We start from the raw sequence: 23,262 nt of genomic DNA on the forward strand, positions 1-23,262 counted from the left end.
CTGGTTTATAGATAAAGCCAACTGTTTTTGCTGATGAGTGGTACATAGAGAGTGACATAAAGAGACGTCAAGAATGACTTCAAGTTTTTTGATTTGATCAACTGAAGAATATAGTTAACATTTACTGAGATACTGGAAAAGCAGTTTTTGTTGGGAGTTAGGTGGAAAATTACTATGTAGTGTAGTTTCACCACATAAGCTTGAGATATCCGTTTAATCTGTTATAGCTTTTAAAAATTCAGATCTATTAATAAGAACAGTAAAATTCATTCTGTTGGAGGATAACATTTTACTTAATTGTAATTAAGTGTTGCTTATCAAAATTGAAAGCAAGTGTTCATCTGTCAAAGCAGATTTGTAGTGAGATTTTACATACTCCTTGTTTAAAAATGCTTTTTCACTCAGGTACTGCCAAATAGTGACACCAGTTTATGCACATATTATTTTAATTGAGCATATTCATTGCTTAGAAGGCCTTTTTAGAATTCTTTAGATTCTTCTATTGCTGTTTTTCTATTAGCATAACATTACATTGCAAACTTCTACTCCATGGAGATGTGAACTAGTCCAGTCAAAGACAAAGAAGCCCCACACCCCTATTGAATCAAGTAGTCCCTGGAGGTGCCAGCATTCCATTGAAAGGATATTCAGTAATCTCTTTTGTCCATTTAAACATCTTTCACAGTTTTACCTATATTTTGATAACTTGCAGTAAGTCTACATTGAATTTATTGAATGGAAAGAAAGGTGATACTTGCTATATAGTGGTTTGTTTCCTCTGTATTAAAATGTCACATGCTATATACATAGAAAGTTCTGAATTCTCTTTGCTGAGGTTCACATTGATTTGTCTACGGAAATTACCATTTATAGCATATGTTTTAGCATCTTATTATGTTGGTACTCAATTTTTTTATGTGTCAGTTTTTTTGAAGGTAAATACTATAATTCTATTTAAAAAATCATTAGACTCAACAAATAGTACATTATTAGATTGCAAAAAGTGTACATGAATGATGAAAAGGAATAAATGAGATTAGAGCTCCATTTGACTATACTTTCTCTAGAAAATTACACTGATTTTAATGAAGAAGTAAGAGTAAAGGAAGTTTGGGACCTTTTTCTCTATTAATAATAATCTATGTGAAGTATCATGTTGAGAATGAAGTTTATTATTAAGATAAACCCTTAGAAAATGCTTCTCCAAAACAATTCCATTGATTTAATTTTCAGTAGCTTTATAAATAAAAGAGTTTAAATGTTGAATTTATATTGATTTGTGTGGTGTGACCAGAAAATTAGATTTTTAATGCATATCTAAAAGAAAGCAGGAAATTTCAGAATTGTTAAGAATTTAAAAAGTTTTATAAAGTCATTTTTTAATTGAGATATAATTGATATATAACATATTAGTTTCAGGTGTAGAATATAATGTTTCAGTGTATGTGTGTATTGTGAAATGGTCACGACAATAAGTCTAGTTAACATTCCTCACTATTGCCTGCTTTCTTTTTTGTTAATTGAAGTGTAATTGACTTACAATATTATGTTAGTTTCACAGTGATTTGACACTTTTATATATTATGAAATGAACACCATGATAAGTCTAGTTACCATCTGTCACCATACAAAGTTATTAACTATAGTCCCCATTCTATACATTACATCCTTGTGACTTACTTTATAAGATTGTACCTCTGAATCACCTTTACCTATTTCGCTTATCCCCTGACCCCTCTCTCCTCTGGTGACCACCAGATCTTTTTGTTTGTTTGTTTTGTTTTTCAGATTCCACATGTAAGTGAAATCACACAGTATTTGTCTCTTTGACTTGTTTCACTTAGCATAATACCCTCAGTCTCCATTCATGTTGTTGCAAATGGCAAGATTTCATTCTTTTTAATGAATGAGTAATATTCTATTGTGTGTATGTGTGTGTTCTTTATCCATTCATCTATGGATAGACACTTAGGTTGCTTTTATAGCTTGTAAACAGTGCTGCAGTGAGCATAGGGGTACATATATCTTTTTGAGTTATTTGTGTTTTCTTCGGATAAACACCCAGAAGTAGAATTGCTGGAAGTTTTATTTTTTGAGGAACTGCCATACTGTTCTCCATATAGTGGCTGCGACAGTTTACATTCCCACCAACAGTGCGTGAGGGTTCCCTCTCCTCCACATCTATGCCAACTCTTGTTATTTCCTGTCTAATGCCTGCTTTCTAAAGAGGAATGGGGACCAGTGGAGGAGCTGGACTTTCCTTCCTGAATAGTTTTGAGGAAGGAGTAATTTTGGAAGAGGTGTGTATTTTAATTTTTGCTCTTCAGATTGATACATGTCCACTGTGTGTGGTACTGAGACTGGTTTCTTTTACCCATCAAGCTAGAAAAAAATTGCAATTTGAATAAAAGAAAAAAAGTCATTGTAAATGCTCCTTAAATGGGTATCTTTGGCTCTTTAATTATCATTATATTATGTGTGATACTTAGGTATTTATTTTTGACCGATGGATGGATTTTGGTTCTCTGAATTAAATTCAGAGAAGCTGATGATGTTCATCGTTTCAGCCTTTGAAAGCTGAATGTTTTATTTAGTGTTGCTTTGTGAACAATCACAATTGCAACCATTGATTAATATGCAAAGCTCAGGTTTTGAACTTCTGCCAGTATATTCAATAGCTCTTCCATAAACAGCTCCAAGCTCACCCCATTTCATGGTGCATCCTGCTCTGGCTGAAGATTGTGGGAATTCTCTGACATAGATCAAGTGGTATTAATTGTTGAAGATAATTAATGTACTACTGAGAGTTCTGGGATATATTTTAGGTTGAATTGTATGAAACTGTTAATTTTATTGGTTAAAAAGGATTGAAAACTGGCAGTTTCATAAGGTTAAGCCTAAAATCTTTTGAGCTGCTGAACTGATCTTAAACCCAGCATTTTATTGTTAGTTATTAAGCTGAAAGCTACATTCCAAATATTGTGCTGTTGAAGGCTTTAAGTGAGCTGGGTGCTACTTTTACTGATAAGATTTGATATATAGCTTTAAAAATATTCAAGGAGAAAAGTACTTATAACATGTGTAGTCGGGAATAATGATCCTTGTAGATCTCAACTGGAGTGTCATGGAGAGTCTAGAATCTTGATATTTCTTTAATAGAAAATTTCCAATTATGTGTCTCATTTATGATTCTTTTTTCCCCTCCTTTTTCTTTTTTCTTTTCTTTATTTTTTTTAACATTTTTTTATTGAGTTGTAGTCATTTTACAATGTTGTGTCAAATTCCAGTGTAGAGCACAATTTTTCAGTTATACATGAACATACATATATTCATTGTCACTGTAGTTTACTCCAAGGCTGATTTGTTGGCTACTGGTATGCTTTGTGAATTATCTGTGTACTTAAATCTACCTGCCTGCTTCTTTGACTCTTATTTTTGTCTTTTGTCAGTTGTGTATTACGAGTTCTAGATAACAGTTTTCTTCACTTATTTCCTCCAGTGTGTTATGTAATATGTAACATTACGGGCATTTTGTTGTATCAAAATTCCTTTGAAAATATTCACACGATAACTCAGTTAATTGAATTTCTTTGTGATATACTTATTCTCTAAGGATCATTTTAGTGTTATTGTTGTTCAACATAATACACTATAGATTTAAATAAATTTAGCTTTTCTGTGATAGTGGGATGATTATTGTTAACTTTTCCCCCATTGTCTTTTATTCCTCTGTAAGAAAGGGAACAATACTTAGACCAATTAAAATTTAAAGGCTTCTATAAACATGTTACATATCAGAGATTTGTTGCATCTATTTCCTGTGGTTAGGCTGTAGTTGAGCACAGAAATTAACAGTCCTGTTTGTCTTTCTTGACAGAACAAATTTTGTATTTAAATCTTGTTTTTTTCAGTTGCTACGTGCATATGTATATGCATGCAGCCTGACCTGCATAGAGATAGCTCCTAAATTTTTTTTCTTGTTTAAGAGGCCAAAGATTTTTTCCCTTTACTAGTATATATTAAGCAGAAATGTTATTTTTCATTTTCATTATCAAGAAATATTATTTATAAAAATAGCTATAAATTAAGGGGTGTACTGCTCTTTCTCAAATTCTGTTTATAAATAGTAAAGAGAATATAATAAATATGATTTGAGTCTATTAAAAGAAAAAAGGTGAAAAGTGGCAGAAAGTTACCATCTCTTTCCTCTGACTTATTTTCGAGTCTTTTGGCTAGCCTTGTACATAAAGAAAATTTTGATCAGACTCCTTTCCCCATGCAAGTTGTATTGGGGATTTTTGTTCCTTGAAGAAAAGAACACTTTAATAGTGGTGTATTCTTACTCTGACTGCATTTTGCTGCCCTTTGTGAATGCTCATTCAGTGGTGTTATTGCTGATTTTCTGTAACAATTTTGGACCTGCCTTTATTGTTCTTAGGTGTTAGCCGCTAACTGTGATTAGCTTGCCTTTATTCACAGTACAAATTTAATATTACAATCTTATTTATTCAGTTGATTCTGTATGTGTGTATATATGATATGGATGTTATCTGGTGGCTGCTGCTGCATTTCAAAGTATGAGGGCATTTTATATAAAATAACCTGTGTTTTAAATGACTGGTATTGTGTGATACATAGACACAGTTCTGTCTTCATTGTTCAGGAATGAATGTTGTGGGTCTGGGGTTGGGATTTCCTACCCCTTCTGCTTTGTTCTCTGTTGCAGGAGGCAGATCCCTGCAAACTGCATTTGCTATACTCCCTTGCCAGCAGTCTTCTGACAGGTGGGAGGCACGGGTAGCAGATTGGAGGGCAGGAAAAGGCGAGATGGCAGGTTATTTCTTCCTCTCTTTTTATGCTTTGAGAGGCATCTCCACTGGGGTTCTAGCTCCCACCAGGTAACTCATAATTTGACCCAGTGACTAATGAAAAATTCATTTTGTTACCATACACTGGTACATCCCATCATAAACATGTTTTTATTCTTACTCTTTCTCAATGACAGTTCCCAGATATGAATACCTAATTTTGCCCACTGGAGTTACACAGACTATCTGATCTCATTTATTTGTGACATGTCATGCATTTGTAAATGGTTGCTGTAGGACAGGTAACATACAGAGGTGGAAGAAGCTACTAGCTTCTTGCGTTCTCTCTTTTTCAGCAGAGCCTTCCTCTTTGATAAAAATAAACATGCTTATATAGAAAAAGCCAAAAAGTGGTGGAAAAAAAGACTCACCAATAATCCAATTTTCCACAGTGGTAAGGTTATTTTGGTATATTTTCTTCATGATTTCTTTTAATGCAAAGAGTTTTAAACTTAAGATCCATATAAGCATGATTTTTTAATGTAAATTTCCACAAATAACTAGTTTCAAAGAATATTGCTTTGTTGATATATTTTGCTTTCTCATCATGTCTGTAAATATGATTTTATGATTGTAAACCGTATACGATTTTATGTTCCTTTTTTCCCCTCCATTTAGTAGAAACTTTCTACCTTATTATTAAGGTGCTGCAATAAAGAGAAAATTGAACACCCCCCATTTTAAATTATGGGAAGTGTCATAGGTCAAGGAGTTGCCTGGTTTCCTGGAGGGAAGAGGTCTCTGGAAGAGCCTGGCTGGTGGACACAGTGTAGGGGGCACCTGTGAAGGGGGAATAAAAAACATTGCCGTGGAGGGGGTTGCAAGCTGCAAAATGAGCTGCAAAATGGGATGTGGAACAGACTGTAGTGTGCACATTGAAAATACAGGGTTGCCAGGGAGAATGGAGAGATTGCCGCTGCACTCTGTCAGACCTGTGCCCCTCCCACCTGTTACCTGCCCCACCTGCGGAATCTGCAGTTCCTTCCTGGGCTTGCCTTCACGTGAGCAGCGTGGTCCTTTGAGGGATGCTTCCCAGAGCCTTGGGCAAGCAGTGAAGTTAGTGCATTCAGTGGAGCTCTGGGAGTTCTGGAAGGCAAGAGCTTCTGAGGCTTTGTATCACAGTCCTGGGAAGAGAGAGTTTTAATTGCATGAGAGATAAAGGAGCACTTAAAGCCCAAGATGACTCAGGAATTTCTGGGGTCTTAAATATTCACGTTGTTAGTATTCATTTTCTGTTGCTGTGTAAGAAATTTAGGAGCTAAAAACAATACCGTGTATTATCTTACAGTTCTGTAGGTTGGAAGTCTGGGCAAGCTGAATTGGGTTCTCTGCTCAGGGTCTCATAAAGCTGAATTAAAGTGGCTGCTAGGTTGGGCTCTCATGTGAAGCCTGGAGAATCTGCTTCCCACATCGTTTAATTGTGGGCAGTCTAGTTCCTTGTGGTTCTTTCTTGTTCCTAGGTCTGAGGGCTGGGTTTCCCTGCTGGCTGGGCAGCAGGACTGGGGAGTGGGTAGGGGTACTGCTCTCTGCTGGTGGAGATGGTCTGAATTCCTTCTCGCTCGGCTCCCTCAGTCTTCAAAGCCAGCAGCTGTACCTCAAGTCCCTCTCATGCTTTAAATCTTTGACTTTACCTTTTGCTACCAGTTGGAGAAACTGGCTTTGCAGCAATCATGTGATTAGATCAGGCGCATCCAGATGACTTTTGTACTTTAAGATCAACTGACCTGAGACTCTAATTAATCTGCAAAATCCCAGAATTGCCTCAGTTAATGTTTGAATAACCAGGAGGTGGGAATCTTGGCCAAGGGTGGGCTTGGGGGCCTTTTTAGAATTTTGCTTAACACAGTGTTATATAGTTTTTATTTGTTATTTATACTTCCTAATATGTTTAACATATGTGATAACATCAGTTGATGAAAATTACAAATATTCAAGAATTTTAAAACCACTAATACTCCATAAAATCTATTGCTTGGGAGAAATGTGTGTATGCAGTGTGTTGCAATTGGTATTCAATAAGAACTCTTAATAAACAAATGTAGTGACTACACAATTCCCTACAATATAGAATATAGTTTTGATATTTCAGTAATTAGTAGGGCCTTGAGTTTGTTTTATATTCTTCACTTTGATGAGTATCTTTATGACGAATTTTGCCTTTTCTTTTTACTGTTATGAGGAATTACTTATCTAAAACGTGTGAGGATCCTTATGTTACTTCTCAAAATTTTTTTTGTCAATTCATATTCTAAGGAATAATGCTTAGTGTCTTTCATGTCATATATTTTCAATTTAAAATTTTTACTCTTTCATATTTTGATAGGAGAAAAGCTATTTCTCATTGTTGTAATTTCTCATTTAAAGAATTCTACTGTCTTTGAACTTTTCTTCTCTCATTTGCTTATATTAGATGTAGTAGATGTGATAGAAATTCAGTTTAATTTGACTATTGCAACTAATGCACTGTGGCAAGTTGCTGTTTCTTGGTCTGACTTTCCTGTTTGCAATGGAAGGGCTGAATGAGATTTCTTTTAGCTCTGTGACTGTATGTTAAACACCTTCCCATACTCTGTTTTTTTTCCCTAGTTAAAAATCTGCGATGCCCGTTCGCATTCTGCTGGTACCTGTTAAGATGGACATCATAGTATTTGGAGAAGGTGGTCACTCATGTAGCCAGTACAGAAGGGGTGGGCCTTGTGTGTGGCTCACGTGGAAGTCGCCAGCTTTGTGGTTCTGGGTCAGAGCGTAGCATGTTACGCTGCTGTTAAGTCACCTGACAATCGCCCGTTCAGTGTTAGAGTTTCCTGTGCACCTGGGATCAAGAGAACAGGCATTCGAAAGATGGTTTAAAAATCGGTACCAGTGGCAGGAATGGTGAATACTTTTCTGGGTTAGAGAGCAGTGGAGCAGACAGGATAAAACACTGCCAGTTCTTAGTTTTGCAGGTTTTCAGTATCAAATTATATTTTCCTGAAACGGATGATCTCTACCCTATGTGGTTTAACTGGTTCAGATTATGGAGAAACAAATACTTTCCTTGTTATAGATGCCACATGTTTTTCAGGCTGCGTTAGCTTTTACCAGTGAGGATATTCTTTGGCTTGTATTTATTTAGCTTGTGGTAAACTCTAGGCCTTAGATTTCGTTACATGAATTTTTGTCAGATAAAGTGTGTTCCCTCATACTTATATAATTGAGTTTTGAATATAAATTCAGGGCTTTTTTTAATCTTTGATGAACTTCGTAATCATTTCAGTTTGTTTTTGCAATGTATTAAAATAAAATCTGTGAATTCTGTCACTCAGGGTATTCATATCCCTTTAAGTTTTCTCCTGTCTGTAAATTTGATAAATATGTCATACATGTTTTTGTCTTTCATAAAAAATTTGAGAAATTTAGGAACGAAAAAGCCCTGTGATCTGCTACCTCCTTCCTATTGCACAGTAATTTGCAGTATAATTTGACACTTAACATTCTTGAGTATTTCATCAACTCCAGATTTGTATAACTGTCTTAATATTGAATTACCATTTAGAACTTTTATCCAGCGTGTATGACAGAAGACTCAGCCGTGTCCTGCTGTAATCAGGTTTCATCATGCCTTCTGTATCTGTCTGCTCTGTTGTTCTAGCAGCCTGTTTAAATACTGCCTCCTGCCCCCAAAGGAAAAGAAAAGGATTTCTGCTTAACTTCTTTTCTTTATATGTGTACGGGGTCTTAAGCTGAAAACCTTGCATTCCTGGGGTAACTTCAGTTTGATTATGGTTTTTTTTTTTTGAAGTTAATACAATGATGGATTTGGTTCACTATTTTATGTATGGTATTTTTAAAAATTTGTGTTTCATAAATGAGATTGGCCTATAATTTTTCATTCTCTTGTTATTGTTTGTTTTTTTTCCATTTAGTTTTTTTCTGAGGTATAACTCATGTAAAGACAAGTCACAAACCTTTATATAGAGCTTGATGAATTTTTGCTTATGTTTTTCCCATGTGACTGCCACTGAGATTTAAGAAAAATAAAATTTTCCTAAAATTCAGAAAGTCCTTCCTAGTCAGTACTTTTGCTACCAAAGTTAACCATTGTTTCTGTGCATAAGATTCTACAATATGTACTCTTTGTATCGCCGTTCTGTTATGTATGTAGTAGAATCTCGTTGTGGTTTTTATTTGTGATTCTATGATAATGATTTATGTTTAGCACCATTTCATGTGCTTATTAGCCCTTGAGATGTCTTCTGTGATGTGTTCATTTAAATACTGCATTTTTCTTCTGTTGGGTTGCCTGTCTTTTTTAAAATGGAATTTTAGAAGTTCTTGATAAATTATATATACTAGTCCTGTATCAGATAACTTGTATTTCCAATTTCTTCTTCCAGACTCTGATTTGCCTTTTCACATGCTTAATGGTATCATTTGATAAACAGAAATTCTTAGCTTGAGTCCGATTTATTAAAAGTTTTTATTTTAATTATTCTTTTTTGCTTGTGTATTTTGTAGAAATTTTTGCCCATCTCAGTGTTATGAAGGTATTTTCTAGAATATGTTTACTTTTATGTTTGGGACTATGAGCTGTTTAAAATTGATTTTTGTGTGTGATGTGAGATATGGTGATCAACATTTTTTTTATCCATGTAGAAATCTGAGTGGCCTGGTACGTTTATTAAAATCACTGTCTTTTTTCCTGACTTAATTTCACTAGTGACTTTGTCATGAGTCAGATGACCATACTCTGGCTGCTGTTTGAATTCTCTCATGTGTTCTTTTTATCCATTTTTCGGTTCTTGGGTAAATACTACACTGTCTTGTTTTTTTAATTTTATAGCAAATCTTGTTATCTGGTAGAGTAAGTATTCCAGCTTTGCTCTTCTTAGTCTTGGCACTTCTGTGTGCTTAGCATTTCCATATAAATCTTTAGAATTAGCTTGCCAATTTATACAGATAAATCTGTAGATAATTTTGAGGGTAACTGACACCTTGACAGTATTGTGCCTTCCAGTCTGTTCAGATCAGATGTGTATATGTATACATTCTGTTAATTTACATTTTCTTAAATTTTGAAAAATGTTTGTAGTTTTTAGTGTTGGAGTCTTTCATATATCTTACAGGGTGTATTCCTGGGTATTTGATGTTTTCTTCAATATTATTGCATAATTGTTTTAAAATTTTATTTCCTGATTGTTTACTGCTAATATGTAGAAATGTAATTAGTTTTTTGTGTACTTACTTCATACCCAGAGTCTTTGACATATTCTTTGGTTTACCTGTAAGAGTTTTTAAATTCTTTTAGATTTTATATGTGCACAATCTTTTCTTTACTTTCCATATTGCTCTGGCTAGGCACTCTATAATGATGTTGAATAGACGTGGTAATTGCATGCATCCTTGTTTTGTTCCTCATATTGGGGGAGGAACTTTAAATATTTCATCATTCAGTATAATGTTTCAGTTTCTTACTGAATAGTTTTTATTACATTAAGGATGTTCTTTTCTATTTTTAGTTGACTGATTTTTATTATTTCATGAATAGGGTTTGGGATTTTGTCAAATGTATTTACTGCCTTAGAGATGATTACATGATTATTTTCCCCCTTTTTTGTTAATATGATGAGCTGCTGACTTGTTTTCAGATGCTAAAACGATCTTGCATTCCTGGGATAATCTGCCAGGTCATGGTGTTTATCTGATATACTGTGCCTTGTGATTTTTCAAAATGTTGATCATACTTCAGATTTATTGAGTTTTCTGAACATGCTGATAATTTTCATGAAAGGGAAACTTTTTACCTATTATTTTTTTCCAAAACGTTTTTCTTTTCCTCTTCTTAACCACCTGTCTGGTGGGGGGGGCATTTTCCTCTCCTTTTTTTGCCTTTGGTTACACATATGCTAAATGGCTTGATACTGTCCCACATGTCACTGTGACCTTGGTTTTCCTGTCTTTTTCTCTTTACAAAGCACCAAAAACTAAAAACCAAGAAGTTTTTGGGTAGTTTTTTCTTGCTGTTTCTTCAGGCTCACTGATCTTTTCTTCTGCCGTGTCTAGTATGCTCTTAGGTAGTTTTTGTTACAGCTGTGTTTTTCACCAGTAGTAGTCCCACTGACTTTTGTTTTGTTTTGTTTTCGTTTATTTCTTCATTATGTCACTTGAACATATTGAGCATATTAACAGAGTGTTTGTACATTTTTTCCCTGCTTGTTGCTTGTACTTTTGTTTCTAGGTCTGTTTCTAGTGAGTGAGCTCTTCTCGGCCACAGTGTTATGGCCAGGTTTGTTAGGCTTCTCCTGTGTATGTGGAGATTAGGAACGGCAAATTATTTCAGGTTCATCTGTGTATAAATATTTTCATTCACTTACAGTAGTTTTCTCCTTCCTGGGCGTTTTCCTTTAAGGTGCAGTCACAGGGAGCTTTGAAACGTGACACCTGCTCCTCCTTCCCAGGGGTGCTGCTGCCCTCGGGTTGGCCTGTAGTCCTCCTCGCTGCGGTTGGGAAGGGCTTGCAGGTCTACAGTTTGGCTGAACATGGAGTTCGTCTTATATAATTTATTTCTCTTAAAGATCATATTGTATCTCATGTCTTTTCTGTATGGTTGAGCTTCAGTGTTTAGAATGGTTTATACATTTTATCCAGCTTTTCTTTTTCTTAGTCTAGTCCTGACTGATGTCAAAAGTCTCTTGGGTGGTTCTGATGTCTGTGTTAACTGGTATCATAAAATAAGTTAGAAGAGTCTTCTCTTTTTTGTTCTTTTGAATCCTGCTCTTTCCTCATTCCTGATTGTTTTTACAGTTATCATGAACTATTCCAGACTAATGTAGAATGAGCTGAAGTTCCGTAACAATTTCTTGTGACATGTGATAGTTCTAATGTTAGTTTTTTGAGAAACCTCCATACTGTTTTCCACAGTGGCTGCACCAATTTACATTCCCAGCAACAGTGTACAAGGATTCCCGTTTCTCCACATACTCACCAACATTTGTTTGTATTTTTTTTTTTTTGGTGGAGGGCAGGTAGTTAGGCTTATTTATTTATGTTTAGAGGAGGTAGTGGGAATTGAACACAGGACCTTGTGTGTGCTAAGCATGCGCTGTACCACTTGAGCTATACTCTCCCCATGTATTCTTTTTTGATAATAGCCATTCTAACAGGGGTGAGGTGATGTCTTACTGTGTTTGTTTTTTTTTTTTTAGTTGAAGCATACTCAGTTTACAGTGTTGTGTCAATTTCTGGTGTATAGCATAACGTTTAAGTTATACATATATGTACATGTATTCATTTTCATACTACTTATGGTGGTTTTGATTTGCATTTCCCTGATGATTAGTGATGTTGGGCATCTTTTTATATGCCTGTTGGCCATATGCATTTCTTGTTTGGAAAAATGTCTATTCAGTTCATCTGCCCTTTTTTTAACTGGGGTTTTTCTTTTTTTTTTTTGATGTTGCATTTATGAGCTGTTTATATATATGGATACCAGCAATTCCACTCCTGGGTATATATGCGAAAAGAACAAAACATTAATTCAAAAAGGTACATGCGACTCAATGTTCAAAGCGGCATTATTCACAATTGCCAGGATATGAAAGCAACTTAAGTGTCCATCGACAGATGAATGGATTAAGAAGATGTGGTGTATATATATATATATATATATGTATATATATATATATATATATATACACACGCAATGGAATACTACTCAGCTGTAAAAAAAAGAATGAACTTTTGCAATTTGCAACAACATGGATTGACTTGGAGGGCATTATGCTATTTTAGTTTGTGATGAGACACATAATATAATAGTTGACTTCAAAATTTGATTGTAAGAGAATACTCAAGTAAGTTATAATTTTAAGAACAGATTATTGAATCAGCATGTGTTTCTGTTGGTATGGAGTCAGCAGAACCCTTGAAATGAACTATAATCTGCTTTTTAAAATGTATTATACTAAAAGAATAGTCATAAATCTTTTTGTCTTTATTTTTTTTAAGGCAAGAGGAGCAGATGTTCCAGAAATTCCTGGAGACCTTAGTCTTAAGACATGTGGCAGTACAGCTAGTATGAAGGTTAAACATGTGAAAAAGTGAGTATAATCTTACAGCAGGTCTCAAATGAATTCCTATAGATGGAAATCAGTTCTTTACTTCTCTTAAAACTTTTATTTAAATTTCTTACTCAACAAGCTCTTACTGTCTGTACATTCAATTATACTATTAAGCCTTAAATTATGACTCAACTATTAGCAGAGTAGGTCTGAAGATTACCTACTTGTCTAAAAATATTCTTTAATTTTGTTCTTGCAACAACTTCTATGCCATTGTCTATCAGGTTGCATTTGTTCAACAGGAACAATCCAAGTATGTCTTTCTTGATGCCTTTAATACGTGCTCTCATTCATTTAGAAAAATTGGTTTTGTTGAGTTATCAGATTGTTGTTTCTCAGCTTTGCCTTTGAGAAAGCCTGAAATGGAGCCAGTATTTGACTCTTAAGTGAAATATCTGAAGGTATCCGTTTCAGTTTTAAACAAAAAAACTGTCTTTTCCCCTGGTAAAGGGTTAGATAGCTATGTTTTCATTCTAAGTTGAGGAAAGACAAGGATAAAAATGTTCATTCTGCATCCAGACCCACCAATCCAGGACTGATGGGCTGCGACAACATTCACAGGTACAGTCTGGCTTTGGAGTCTGTGGTGGGAGTGCCGCCTCTGGTTCGCAGCTGGCTGTCCACGGCTACATAACATTCACCAAACGCATACTTCTTCTGTGGCCATTGGCTTGGGTCAAGATTAGGAGAGTACTACAGTGATGCTTTTTATTTTATTTGTTTGGTTTTGGCCTGTGCACTGAATGTAATTTCCATATGACTGTGTATTTCTGAAAAGGTTTATGTGCGTATATGTGCTCACGCGCATGTGCTTATTAAATAGTGTTTTGCTTGTTGCATGACATCCTAAACCTGTTTTATTTTCTCCTCAGGCTTAGTAATTTTGATTATTCTAGTGCCTTGTATCTCATTTATTTCATGTACTTCAGGTTACCCTTCACTAAAGGTCACTTTCCGAAGATGGCTGAGTGTGCACATTTCCATTATGAGAACGTTGAGTTTGGCAGCATACAGGTATATTTGAAATATTTCCTACATCCTGAATTAAGACATCTGTATCTATATCTGTATACCTGACAGATGACACTTAGAAGTAGGTTTTTCTGTTGATGTCTTACTGGTTGGTGTGAAAACTTTTCTTCTCTTCTGCTGATTAGTGCTTGATACCTGATGGCTCCTATTTCAAGTGGAGACAGTATAATAGAATCAGTATAAGTCTCAGAATTTCTACCAGATTCCTAGACAGAGTGTGCCGTCGCTCTGTAGCATGAACCACTTGAGTTGTCACGTGACTCTCGTCAAGCTGGGTTGAGTGGTGGTGAGTAATCAGAGCTGGGGGGAGGGTGGACTAGGGTTAGGGAGAGAAGTGTTAGTGTAGGTTTTTTTTTTTTCAGTATCTTTTATTGTGAAGTATATTGTGTTTGTACGTGTGTATGCATATAAAACACATACATTTATATGTATGTATTATACACGTCTTTTAAAGTCTAGGCTAGGAGGTGGACATTTCTGGTGTCCCGCGTGTTGCCTTTGCCTTCCCTACCCCAGAGGTTACTTCCACCATCTCTTGTGTAATATTCATTACATTTAAAAAAATAATTTTACTGTCTGTATGCATTCCTAATCAGTGTGGTATTTAGGTTTACCTGTCTCTGAACTTTATTTAATTGGAATTAGTCTGATTTATTCAGCCAATATTTACTGAGCAGGCAGCTTTAGGTGCTCTGGCGATGTTAGTGAGCAGCTCCAGCAAAAATCAAAGACCTATTCTTACAGAGCATAGAAAAGGCCAGAAGATGAGAGCTATGGTGAGAACGTGGAACAGGATTAAGTAGGATCAGGGCTACTGGCGGGGGCTGGGATGTCAGGCCGGGCAGGCTTCTTCATTTAACACTGTGAAATTTACCCCGTAGATGTTTGTAGTTATAGTTTGTTCATTTCTGCTGTGTATTAATCCATAGCACATGTGTGTCACAGGTAATTTATCAGTTATTTTATTTGTTTGAAATTTGGGTTGTTGTCAGGTTTTGACTGTTACAAACAGCCTCTCAGTGAACTCGAATCCTGTGGCACAAATGCAGGAGTTCCTCAGGCGTACACCTCAGAGTGGAATTTCAGGGTTACAGTGGACCCACATGTTCTGCTTTACTAAGTAAACAAACTACTTTTTAAAGGGATTTACAAATTTACACTCCACAGGCAGTAAAATGAGAGCTGTTTTCCGCATCCTTGCCAACTCTTGGTTGTGTGATACTTGTTAATTTTTACTAATCTGATGGGGATGCAGTTCTCTCTCACTGTTTTTTAATTTGCAGTTTCCTAATTTCTAATGCAGTTGAGCATCTTTTCAGTTGTTTATTGTGCATCTGAGATTCCTGTTTTTTAAGTCTAAATCAAGCCTTTTGCTCAATTTGTTTTATAGATTTACTTGTATTTTTCTTACTCATTCATGGGAATGCTTTACATATTTTAGATGTTAGTCTTTTTTTTTGTTGCATCTAGTCCTTTATTTTTGTGTGTGAACTAAAAACACTTTCTCCCAGGTTGTGGCATGTTTATTCACTCCCTTTTAATACATTGGCATTGTTTATTTTATTCGTTATGCAGTTGTATGTATGTACAAACCTTCTGGCTTGTCGGTTTTTAGTCATATTTAAGATGTGCTTCCTTGCTCTGAAGTTATGAAGATATTGTCCTTTTTTTTCCCTTTAAGTTCCCTAATTTTGACTTTAACGTTCAGGTTACTTGGAATTGACATTTATGTATAGTGTGAAAAGGAGTGATGTTAAAACTTCCGAACCCCTGCTGAAACACCAGTCAGAATGGATGTTAACCACAGCGCTGGAGCTGAGGTCTGCTGCCTTCTCCTGCGCAGAGCATTGCCCTCTAGTAGTGTGTGCCATCGGTGGTACAGCATTTCAGTGTTTTAACACTGTGGCACCCACTGGTCTTTTTTGAAAGGAGTCCAATTTTATTATTATTTTAAAATATGACTATATTAGAGTTCTCCAGTGAAACAGAACAGAGGGGTGTGTGTGTGTGTGTGTGTGTGTGTAGAGAGAGAGAGCGAGAGATTTTAAGGAACGGGCTTATGTGGTATTGTGGAGATTTAGAGTAAGCTGAAGACCAGGAGGAGCGGAATGGTTGCAACTTGAGTGCAAGGGCAGTCTGCTAGGAGAGCTCCCTCTTCTGCAGGGGAAGTCAGTCTTCAAGACCTGCCACTGTTCGGAGGGTGATCTCTCCTCCCTCTCCCTTCTCCTGCACGTTATGGAGGGTAATCTCCCTCACTCAGAGTCGACTGAATTAAACGTTAAATCTCGTCTGAAAAATAACCTCACAGTAACATTTGGAATAATGTTTGACCAAAAGTTGAAACATAAAATTAATTGTCACAGTCTACCCTTTCTCATCTTGGCACTCCTTAAACCATACTTATCTCCAAATAAAGACAATAACAAGGTCCTATTTCTGCCTAACATGGCCAGCTATTGTTTACACAACTAAAGACACTAGATCTTTACCCAGAAGAGGATGCAAAGTCCTTCAGTAATGTTTACTCTTGATATTCCATAACTAGAAGACTGTGATGTAAAGTTAACAATACTTAAATATAATGAGGTAAACCTTATATTAATAAGGCGATAAAGAGAGAGGAGGAAACAAGATATTTGCTACAGGTATACACACACACTCACACACGCGAAACATATTCATAACAAAATAAGGAGGAATACTCATGACAGTTATAGCTCTTGACTCTGTAAATGGTCATATGGCTGTAGGTGGTGTTACCGTTGCCTTCACCACTGCTCATTCTGCATTTGCCTTTGCCCTCAGCCAGAACCTCAGCTGGTTGTGGTTGTTCACCTGGTGAGGTGACCCAAACCTTCATTTTGGGTCTGGCCATTAATAGTCCTTCCTGAATTGGGCTCTCGTTATTTTCTACTGAGTTTAATGACGGGGTATGGTGATACCAGGAGACACCCTAAGGGATCCCCTACATTCTGGATGTACTCTTCCTTACTTCCGTTGTCAAGAAGCTGTCCATTTTCCCTCTGGAAGTCAGCACTGTAATTCCCTTCTTTGCCTGGTAGTTTAGAAGCATAAGGAGCCTGTAGTGGCTGAGCAGCAGTCTTAACTTCCAGCTCCGTGAATCATTGTTGTTTCTTCTGGTGAAAGCATTCCTCCCTTTGCGACTAAGACCTCTAGGCCACGAGAGCACACGTCCTGGAGACAGAAAGCAACAGTGTTGCTAGTGAGTCACTGTGAGTAATATAGAGTGGTGCCACTCCCATCTCCACCCCTTGATTCCTCGTTGTCCAATCGGATTAAAGACGCTAATGACTCCATATCAGATAGTGAAGAGAGCACGGGGAGTCCATGGCACGAAGGGGCAATGGAGGTTATGCATGATCTCGCTGTTAGGTACTTAGAATTAAACCCTTAGACAACATTCTGTGTGACCATATATATTGTATCTTTGAACATTTTTATCAAACTAATGAGTACAATACGATTTTCATTTCCCTAATGATTGGTGATGTTCAGCATCTTCTCAGGTACCTACTGTCCATTTGTGTATCTTCTTTGAAGAAGGGTCTCTTCAAGTCCTTTCCCTGTTTTTAAATTGGGTTACTTAGTGTTTCGATGTTGTTGAGTTTTAGGAATTCAGATCATGTCACTTTTCCAAAACCCTCCATTTCTCCTCTTTTTCAAAGTAAAAGTCAAATTCTTTCAAATTTCCTACATGGATTTACGATATCTACCCTTAAACGCTCTGCCCGCATCTCTTACCCCTCCTCCCCTACGACATAGTGTTTCAGCCGCGGTTACCTCTGCTCTTCCCCCAGATACGGGCTTCCTCCTCAGGGCCACTGGACTTTCTGTTTCCTCTGCTTGGAAAGTTCTCCCTGGATATCCACATAACTTGCTACCTTCCCTTTTTAAAGTGCTTGAGCAAATGTCTTCTCAGGGTATACTTTTTCTATGTAAGATGGCACCTCTTGGTCACCAGTATTCGCCACCTCTCTTCCATAAGTAATTTTTCGCTGTAACATTTACCACCATCTGGCATGCTAAATATTTTATCATTATTTCTTCTTTTTTTTCCCACCTCAGCATCTGAGTAGAACAGTGCCTGACACATAAAAATCACTCAGTGAATATTTGTTGAATGAATGGATGAATGAACTTATGTTTGAAGAAGAGATAAAATTTACTTTAAAAATGCTTTTTAAAATATTTTGGGTTTTTTTGACATTTAAATTTGCTCTTATGTGATAAGAATATATACTCCTTATGAGTGTGCATTTACTTATTTTTTTGTAAAATATCAAATGATATTTTATGACAGCTACAAATGGAAGTGAAAATTCCCTTTATGCTTTTTCTTTTATTAACTATTATGAGTCTGTCTAGAATTTTTCCATGTATTTATAAAATATACATAGCAGTATCTCTAGATAGAGCTGTAGCTATAACTATCTACTTAACTATATCCTTTAAAAATATAGATGAAATTCTATACATACTGTCTTGAAAATTGCTTTTTTACTTGCAAGTATATCTTAGGTATATTTTTTTATTTTAGTAATTTGGATTTACCTTACTCATTTTCATAGCTACATAATATTTCATTTTATTATTATACCATAATTTATTTAATTGGTTCCCTATTGATGGATATTCCAGGTTTTAATGATGTGAATATGCCCATTAAATAAAATCCCGTAAGAGGATTTGCTGAGTCAAAGGGTATGTACACTTAAAATGCTGACAGTTGTTGCTAAGTTTATTTTTGAAGTATGCCAGTTTATGCAGTGGTTAATGGTAGTATCTTTTCCTCCCAGTGACAAGATTGTTGATTTTGTAATTTTTGCCCATAGGATAGGTGCAGTATGTCATCTTCTTGTTGTAATCTGTATTTCTCTAGTTATGAGGGATGTTGTACATGATTTTATGCTTATAATTTGTATTTGTCTTTCTATACATTGCTTATTATATCCTTCTTCTGTTTTTTAAAGAGATAATGCTGATGATTGTATAGTTTCTCGGTCTTCTTAGTTGTGCTCTGGCAGAGGACTAGACAGAACAGACTGATGAGTGTGGGAGTAGATACCCAGGTGTATCACACTTAATGTGTGATAAAGGTTAGCATTTTTGGATCCATGTGGGAAGCCAGTACCTGTTGGTCATCTCACCATCCACTAGAACAATAAGCTGAATCTGTGCCTACAGGGACCTAATGCTTTAGATTCTCTGCCCCCAGCTTAGAGATGGATGTCTGAGAGGTGAGGTGACTTGCCAAGGGTCACATAGATGGTAAATAGTAGAGCTAGGATTTGAAGCCAGGCAGTGTGTTTCTGAAGTACCCACCCTTAGCCATTCCAGTTTCTGATAATTTTGTTCTCCTAGTCACCTCCAGGTAGACCTGTGTGTTGTGCATCACATCTAGATAGTCATACAGTTCTTTCAAATCCATCCTTCTTTTCTGTTTCTGTCCCTTATTTGAAATCTTCATCTCTGGTTTTGGCTCTACCAGTTTTTGAATGTGCCTGTGTTTCAATAACTTGGCCTAAAGTACAGCTCCAGAAATTTCAACCTCTGTGTAAAACCTTTCTAGACCTTCCACTATACAAGGCCCTGGCATTCAAGATGTTGCATATAAGCTTCCAGCACACCCTTCATCCTTTTTTTCACTCTTTTATCTTACTTTTATCCAACTATTCATTTACTGAACACGTCACGATCTTTCCTTTGTTTTAACCTTTCTTCTTTTCAAGAATCTTGTGTATCTTTCAAGGTGTATGTCACATCTAATTAGCTTTTCCGATCCACTTCTCTTTCTACCTCCCGTCCCCAGTGGATGAGTTGGTTTCTGAATCATAACACATTGTATTTTTTTCATATTGATATAAGTCGTGTGAAATTTACCTTTTTTTATTGAGGTAAATTCACATATTGTAGATTCACCATCTTACCCATTTTTAAGTACACAGTTCAGTGGCTTTCTCCACATTCAGAACATTTAGTCATTTATCACTGTTGAATTCCAGAACGTTTTCATTACCCCCAAAGGAAACGCCATAACTTTTTAGCAGTCATTCCCTGTTTCCCTTCTTTCCAAGCCTTGGCAACCACTAATTTGCTTTCTGTCTCTATAAATTTGCCTGTTCTTGGCATTTCACATAAATATAATCGTATACTGTGTTGTCTTTTGTGTTGGTGTCTTTTCCTTAGTGTAGTATTTTTAAGACTCATCCATGTTGTAGCATTTATCAGTACTTCATTCCTCTTTATGGGTGAAGAATAATCCGTTGTGTGGGCATACTACATTTTGGTAACCATTCTTTAGTTTGTGGTCATTTGAATGTTTCCACTTTTTGGCTCTTATGAATAGTGATGAATAATGCTACTATAAATACTCATGTATGATTTGTTGTGTGAACGTGTGTTTTTGATTCTCTTGGTTTTATATGTCTTTTTGAATATAGCACCCTGGTGGGTGTGACTAGATAGGCATGTACTTTTTGGCTAGTTATGTATCTTTTTTTGGAGAAGTGTCTATTTGAGTTCATATTTTAATTTTAATTTTTTTCTTGGTTGTTGAGTTTTAAGAGTTTCTTGTATTATTCTGAATACTATATACCCTTACCAGATATATAATTTGCAAATATGTTCTTAAATCTGCAGTTTGTTTTCACTTTCTTCATAGTGTCGTTTGAAGCGTAGATGTTTGTAATTTTGGTGGTCTGATTTATCTGTTTTTTTCCTTTGGTTGCATATGCTTTTGTTGTTATATCTAAGAAACTGTTGCCTAACCCAAGAACATCAAGATTTATTCCTGTAGTTCCTTTTAAGAGTTTTATGGTTCTAGCACTTAAATGTATTTGTCTTTGACTCATTTTGAGTTAATTTTTGTAGATAGTGTGATGTAGGGGGTCCAAATTCATTGTTTTGGATGTGAATATCCACTTTTCTGAGCACCACTGGTTGGAAAGACAATTCTTTCCCCTTTGAATGGTCCTGGCACTCTTGTTGAAAATCTGTTGGCAATAGATGTTTGGGTTTATTTCTGAACTCTCATTTCTGTTCCTTTCGAACATATGTATTCTATGCCATTACCACACTATTTTGATCACTTTAACTTTGTAACATGTTTTGAAATTGAGAATTGTGAGTCTGCCAACTTTGTTCTTCTCTTTCAAGATTGTTTTGGCTATTCTGGGTCCCCTAGATTTCCATGTGAATTTTAGGATCAGCTTGTCCATTCCTGTTTAAAAAAAAAAGGCGATTTGAAATTGTGGTACGAATTATGTTGACTCTGTAGTTTAATTTGTGGGATATAGCCATCTTAATAATATTGTCTTCCAGTTGTTGAACACAGGGTGTCTTTCCATATTATTTAATTTTTTCAATAATATTTTATAGTTTTCAGCATACAGGTGTTACACTTTTTAGGTTAAATGTACGCCTAAGTATTTTATTCATTTTGATGATGGTGGTAAATATATGTTTTTATATCATTTTTCACTTACCATTTTCCATTTTGATGTATGTTTATTTATTATTTGATATTCCTAAACAATTATAAACTCTTTGTATGGGTATTTCTCACTTCTTACTTCTGCAGAACTCAGCACAGGCTTTCAGTAGTAGGTGCTCAGTGAGATTGTTTAATGGAAGGCATGGCATGATGTTTCTTGTTAAGTATGTTGGAGAATCATTCATTTAACAAACACTGCATGTTGACTGTGCTCCAGGTGGGATACTGTATGTTGGAAATATATATCAAAAAGGTAACATTGTTCCTTCCCTTGAGATGTTCTCATTCATTTGAGGGGGACTAGAATATGAGAGGATAATTATAAACATAATAGATGTTGAATCAAAATACATTAGCTTGAGGTTAATTTTATATCTTTATTTGTACATGTATATATGTATGTATGTATATATATGTATCTGTGTATACATATATATATAACAAACATGGAGACGTTAACTCTGTTTTGAAGGATCATTAAGTGCTTCACAGAGAAGATGACATTTGATTGGCATTTTAAAGGCAAATAGGAGTTCCCTGGGTAGAGGCTGGGACGTCATGAACAAAGACCAGTTCTCAAAAGGACATGTATTCATTGCATTGTTATTTATAGTAAATAATTACTCTGGTCATAGAAATAGATTGTTGAAACATCTTTATATTCTTAGGACACACTCTCCTTCTGGGCCAAATAGTTTAAAAATAAATTCCCTTTTTCACTCTGTCAGGATCTTCTGAGTTTTGTGTCTGTGCTCATGTTGGTCTGTATGTTGTACTTGTCCACTAGCCTGAGTTGGAGACCTTCATTACCCCATAGCCCTTTAAAAACAAATGTCTTGGAATTGTTTGTGGAAATGGGAATTACTTGTTCTTTGAAGGTTTAATAGAATTTTCCTGTTAAAACCTTTTGGGCCTGGTTCCCATTTGAGTGCTTAATCTTCAGTTACCACTTGAACTTATAATTTGATTACTGGTCTGGCCAGGTTCTTTTTTTAGGTCTGCTCACTGTCTTCTTAGGTCAATTTTTATTATCGTTTATGTTTTCTTACAAAATTGTTCATTTAATGTAGATTGTCAAATTTATGGGTGTAAGTTGTGCACAAGCTATTCATAACATTTGATCTTATCAAGAAACCAGCTGGAGTTTTTATTCATCAACTTGAGACTCTTCCCCCCCTTCCCTCCCCCCTCCTCCCTCCTTTCCTCCACTTCTTTGTCTCTCCCCCCTCCCTATTACTAATTAACTGTTAATTCCTAAGCATATTTTTTCTTTAGATAAAGTATCAATAGTACCTATAGAATTTTATTCGGTTTTAGCCATTATTTTTTAATAAGTACACTTGAATTTAGACATTTTCTCCCTGAATAGCACTTTGAATAAACTCTGAAGGATTTGGTGTATAAGGGCTGCATTATATTTTGTTTAGAGAAATTGAAACCTGCAAAAAAAAAAATAGAGTTAAAGGTAAGCATTGCTAGAACGGGCTTCTTACTACTTATTAAGTAAAACCACATGTAGTTTTAAATTGTGTAAATTTATTACCTTTATTGCCCTTCTCCCTGTTGAATCACCTTTGTTGTTCAAAAACAAACATTTTTTCACATTCCAAAAATATTTTTCGGAAAGAAGGAAAAGAAGTCTCCTGCAAGATGCAGAGATGTGATCAGTCTCGTCTGCCTTCTGCTGCGAGGCTTCCAGCCCTTCGCGCGGGGCGTTGTGTGAGACCGCCCTCTAGTGTGGATGTGCGCG

The 23,262-nt window shown here is 35.8% G+C and overlaps 1 protein-coding gene across 5 annotated transcripts in view; it reads left to right on the plus strand.

Moving 5' to 3' along the window:
- ARHGAP32 (Rho GTPase activating protein 32) overlaps nucleotides 1-23,262 on the plus strand; it is a 170,935-nt gene that overhangs the window by 67,269 nt on the left and 80,404 nt on the right. For 4 of the 5 annotated variants that reach the window (XM_072954129.1, XM_072954126.1, XM_072954128.1 and 1 more), the window contains exons 3-5: nucleotides 12,855-12,946; nucleotides 13,487-13,528; nucleotides 13,897-13,981. In XM_072954129.1, coding sequence (XP_072810230.1) covers nucleotides 12,855-12,946; nucleotides 13,487-13,528; nucleotides 13,897-13,981 — 219 coding nt within the window. The remainder of the gene's footprint in view (nucleotides 1-12,854; nucleotides 12,947-13,486; nucleotides 13,529-13,896; nucleotides 13,982-23,262) is intronic. The other variant, XM_072954127.1, reaches the window with a different exon arrangement.

The sequence above is a fragment of the Vicugna pacos genome, chromosome 33 (genome assembly GCF_048564905.1).
Source record: "Vicugna pacos chromosome 33, VicPac4, whole genome shotgun sequence".
Classification (NCBI taxonomy): Eukaryota; Metazoa; Chordata; class Mammalia; order Artiodactyla; family Camelidae; genus Vicugna; species Vicugna pacos.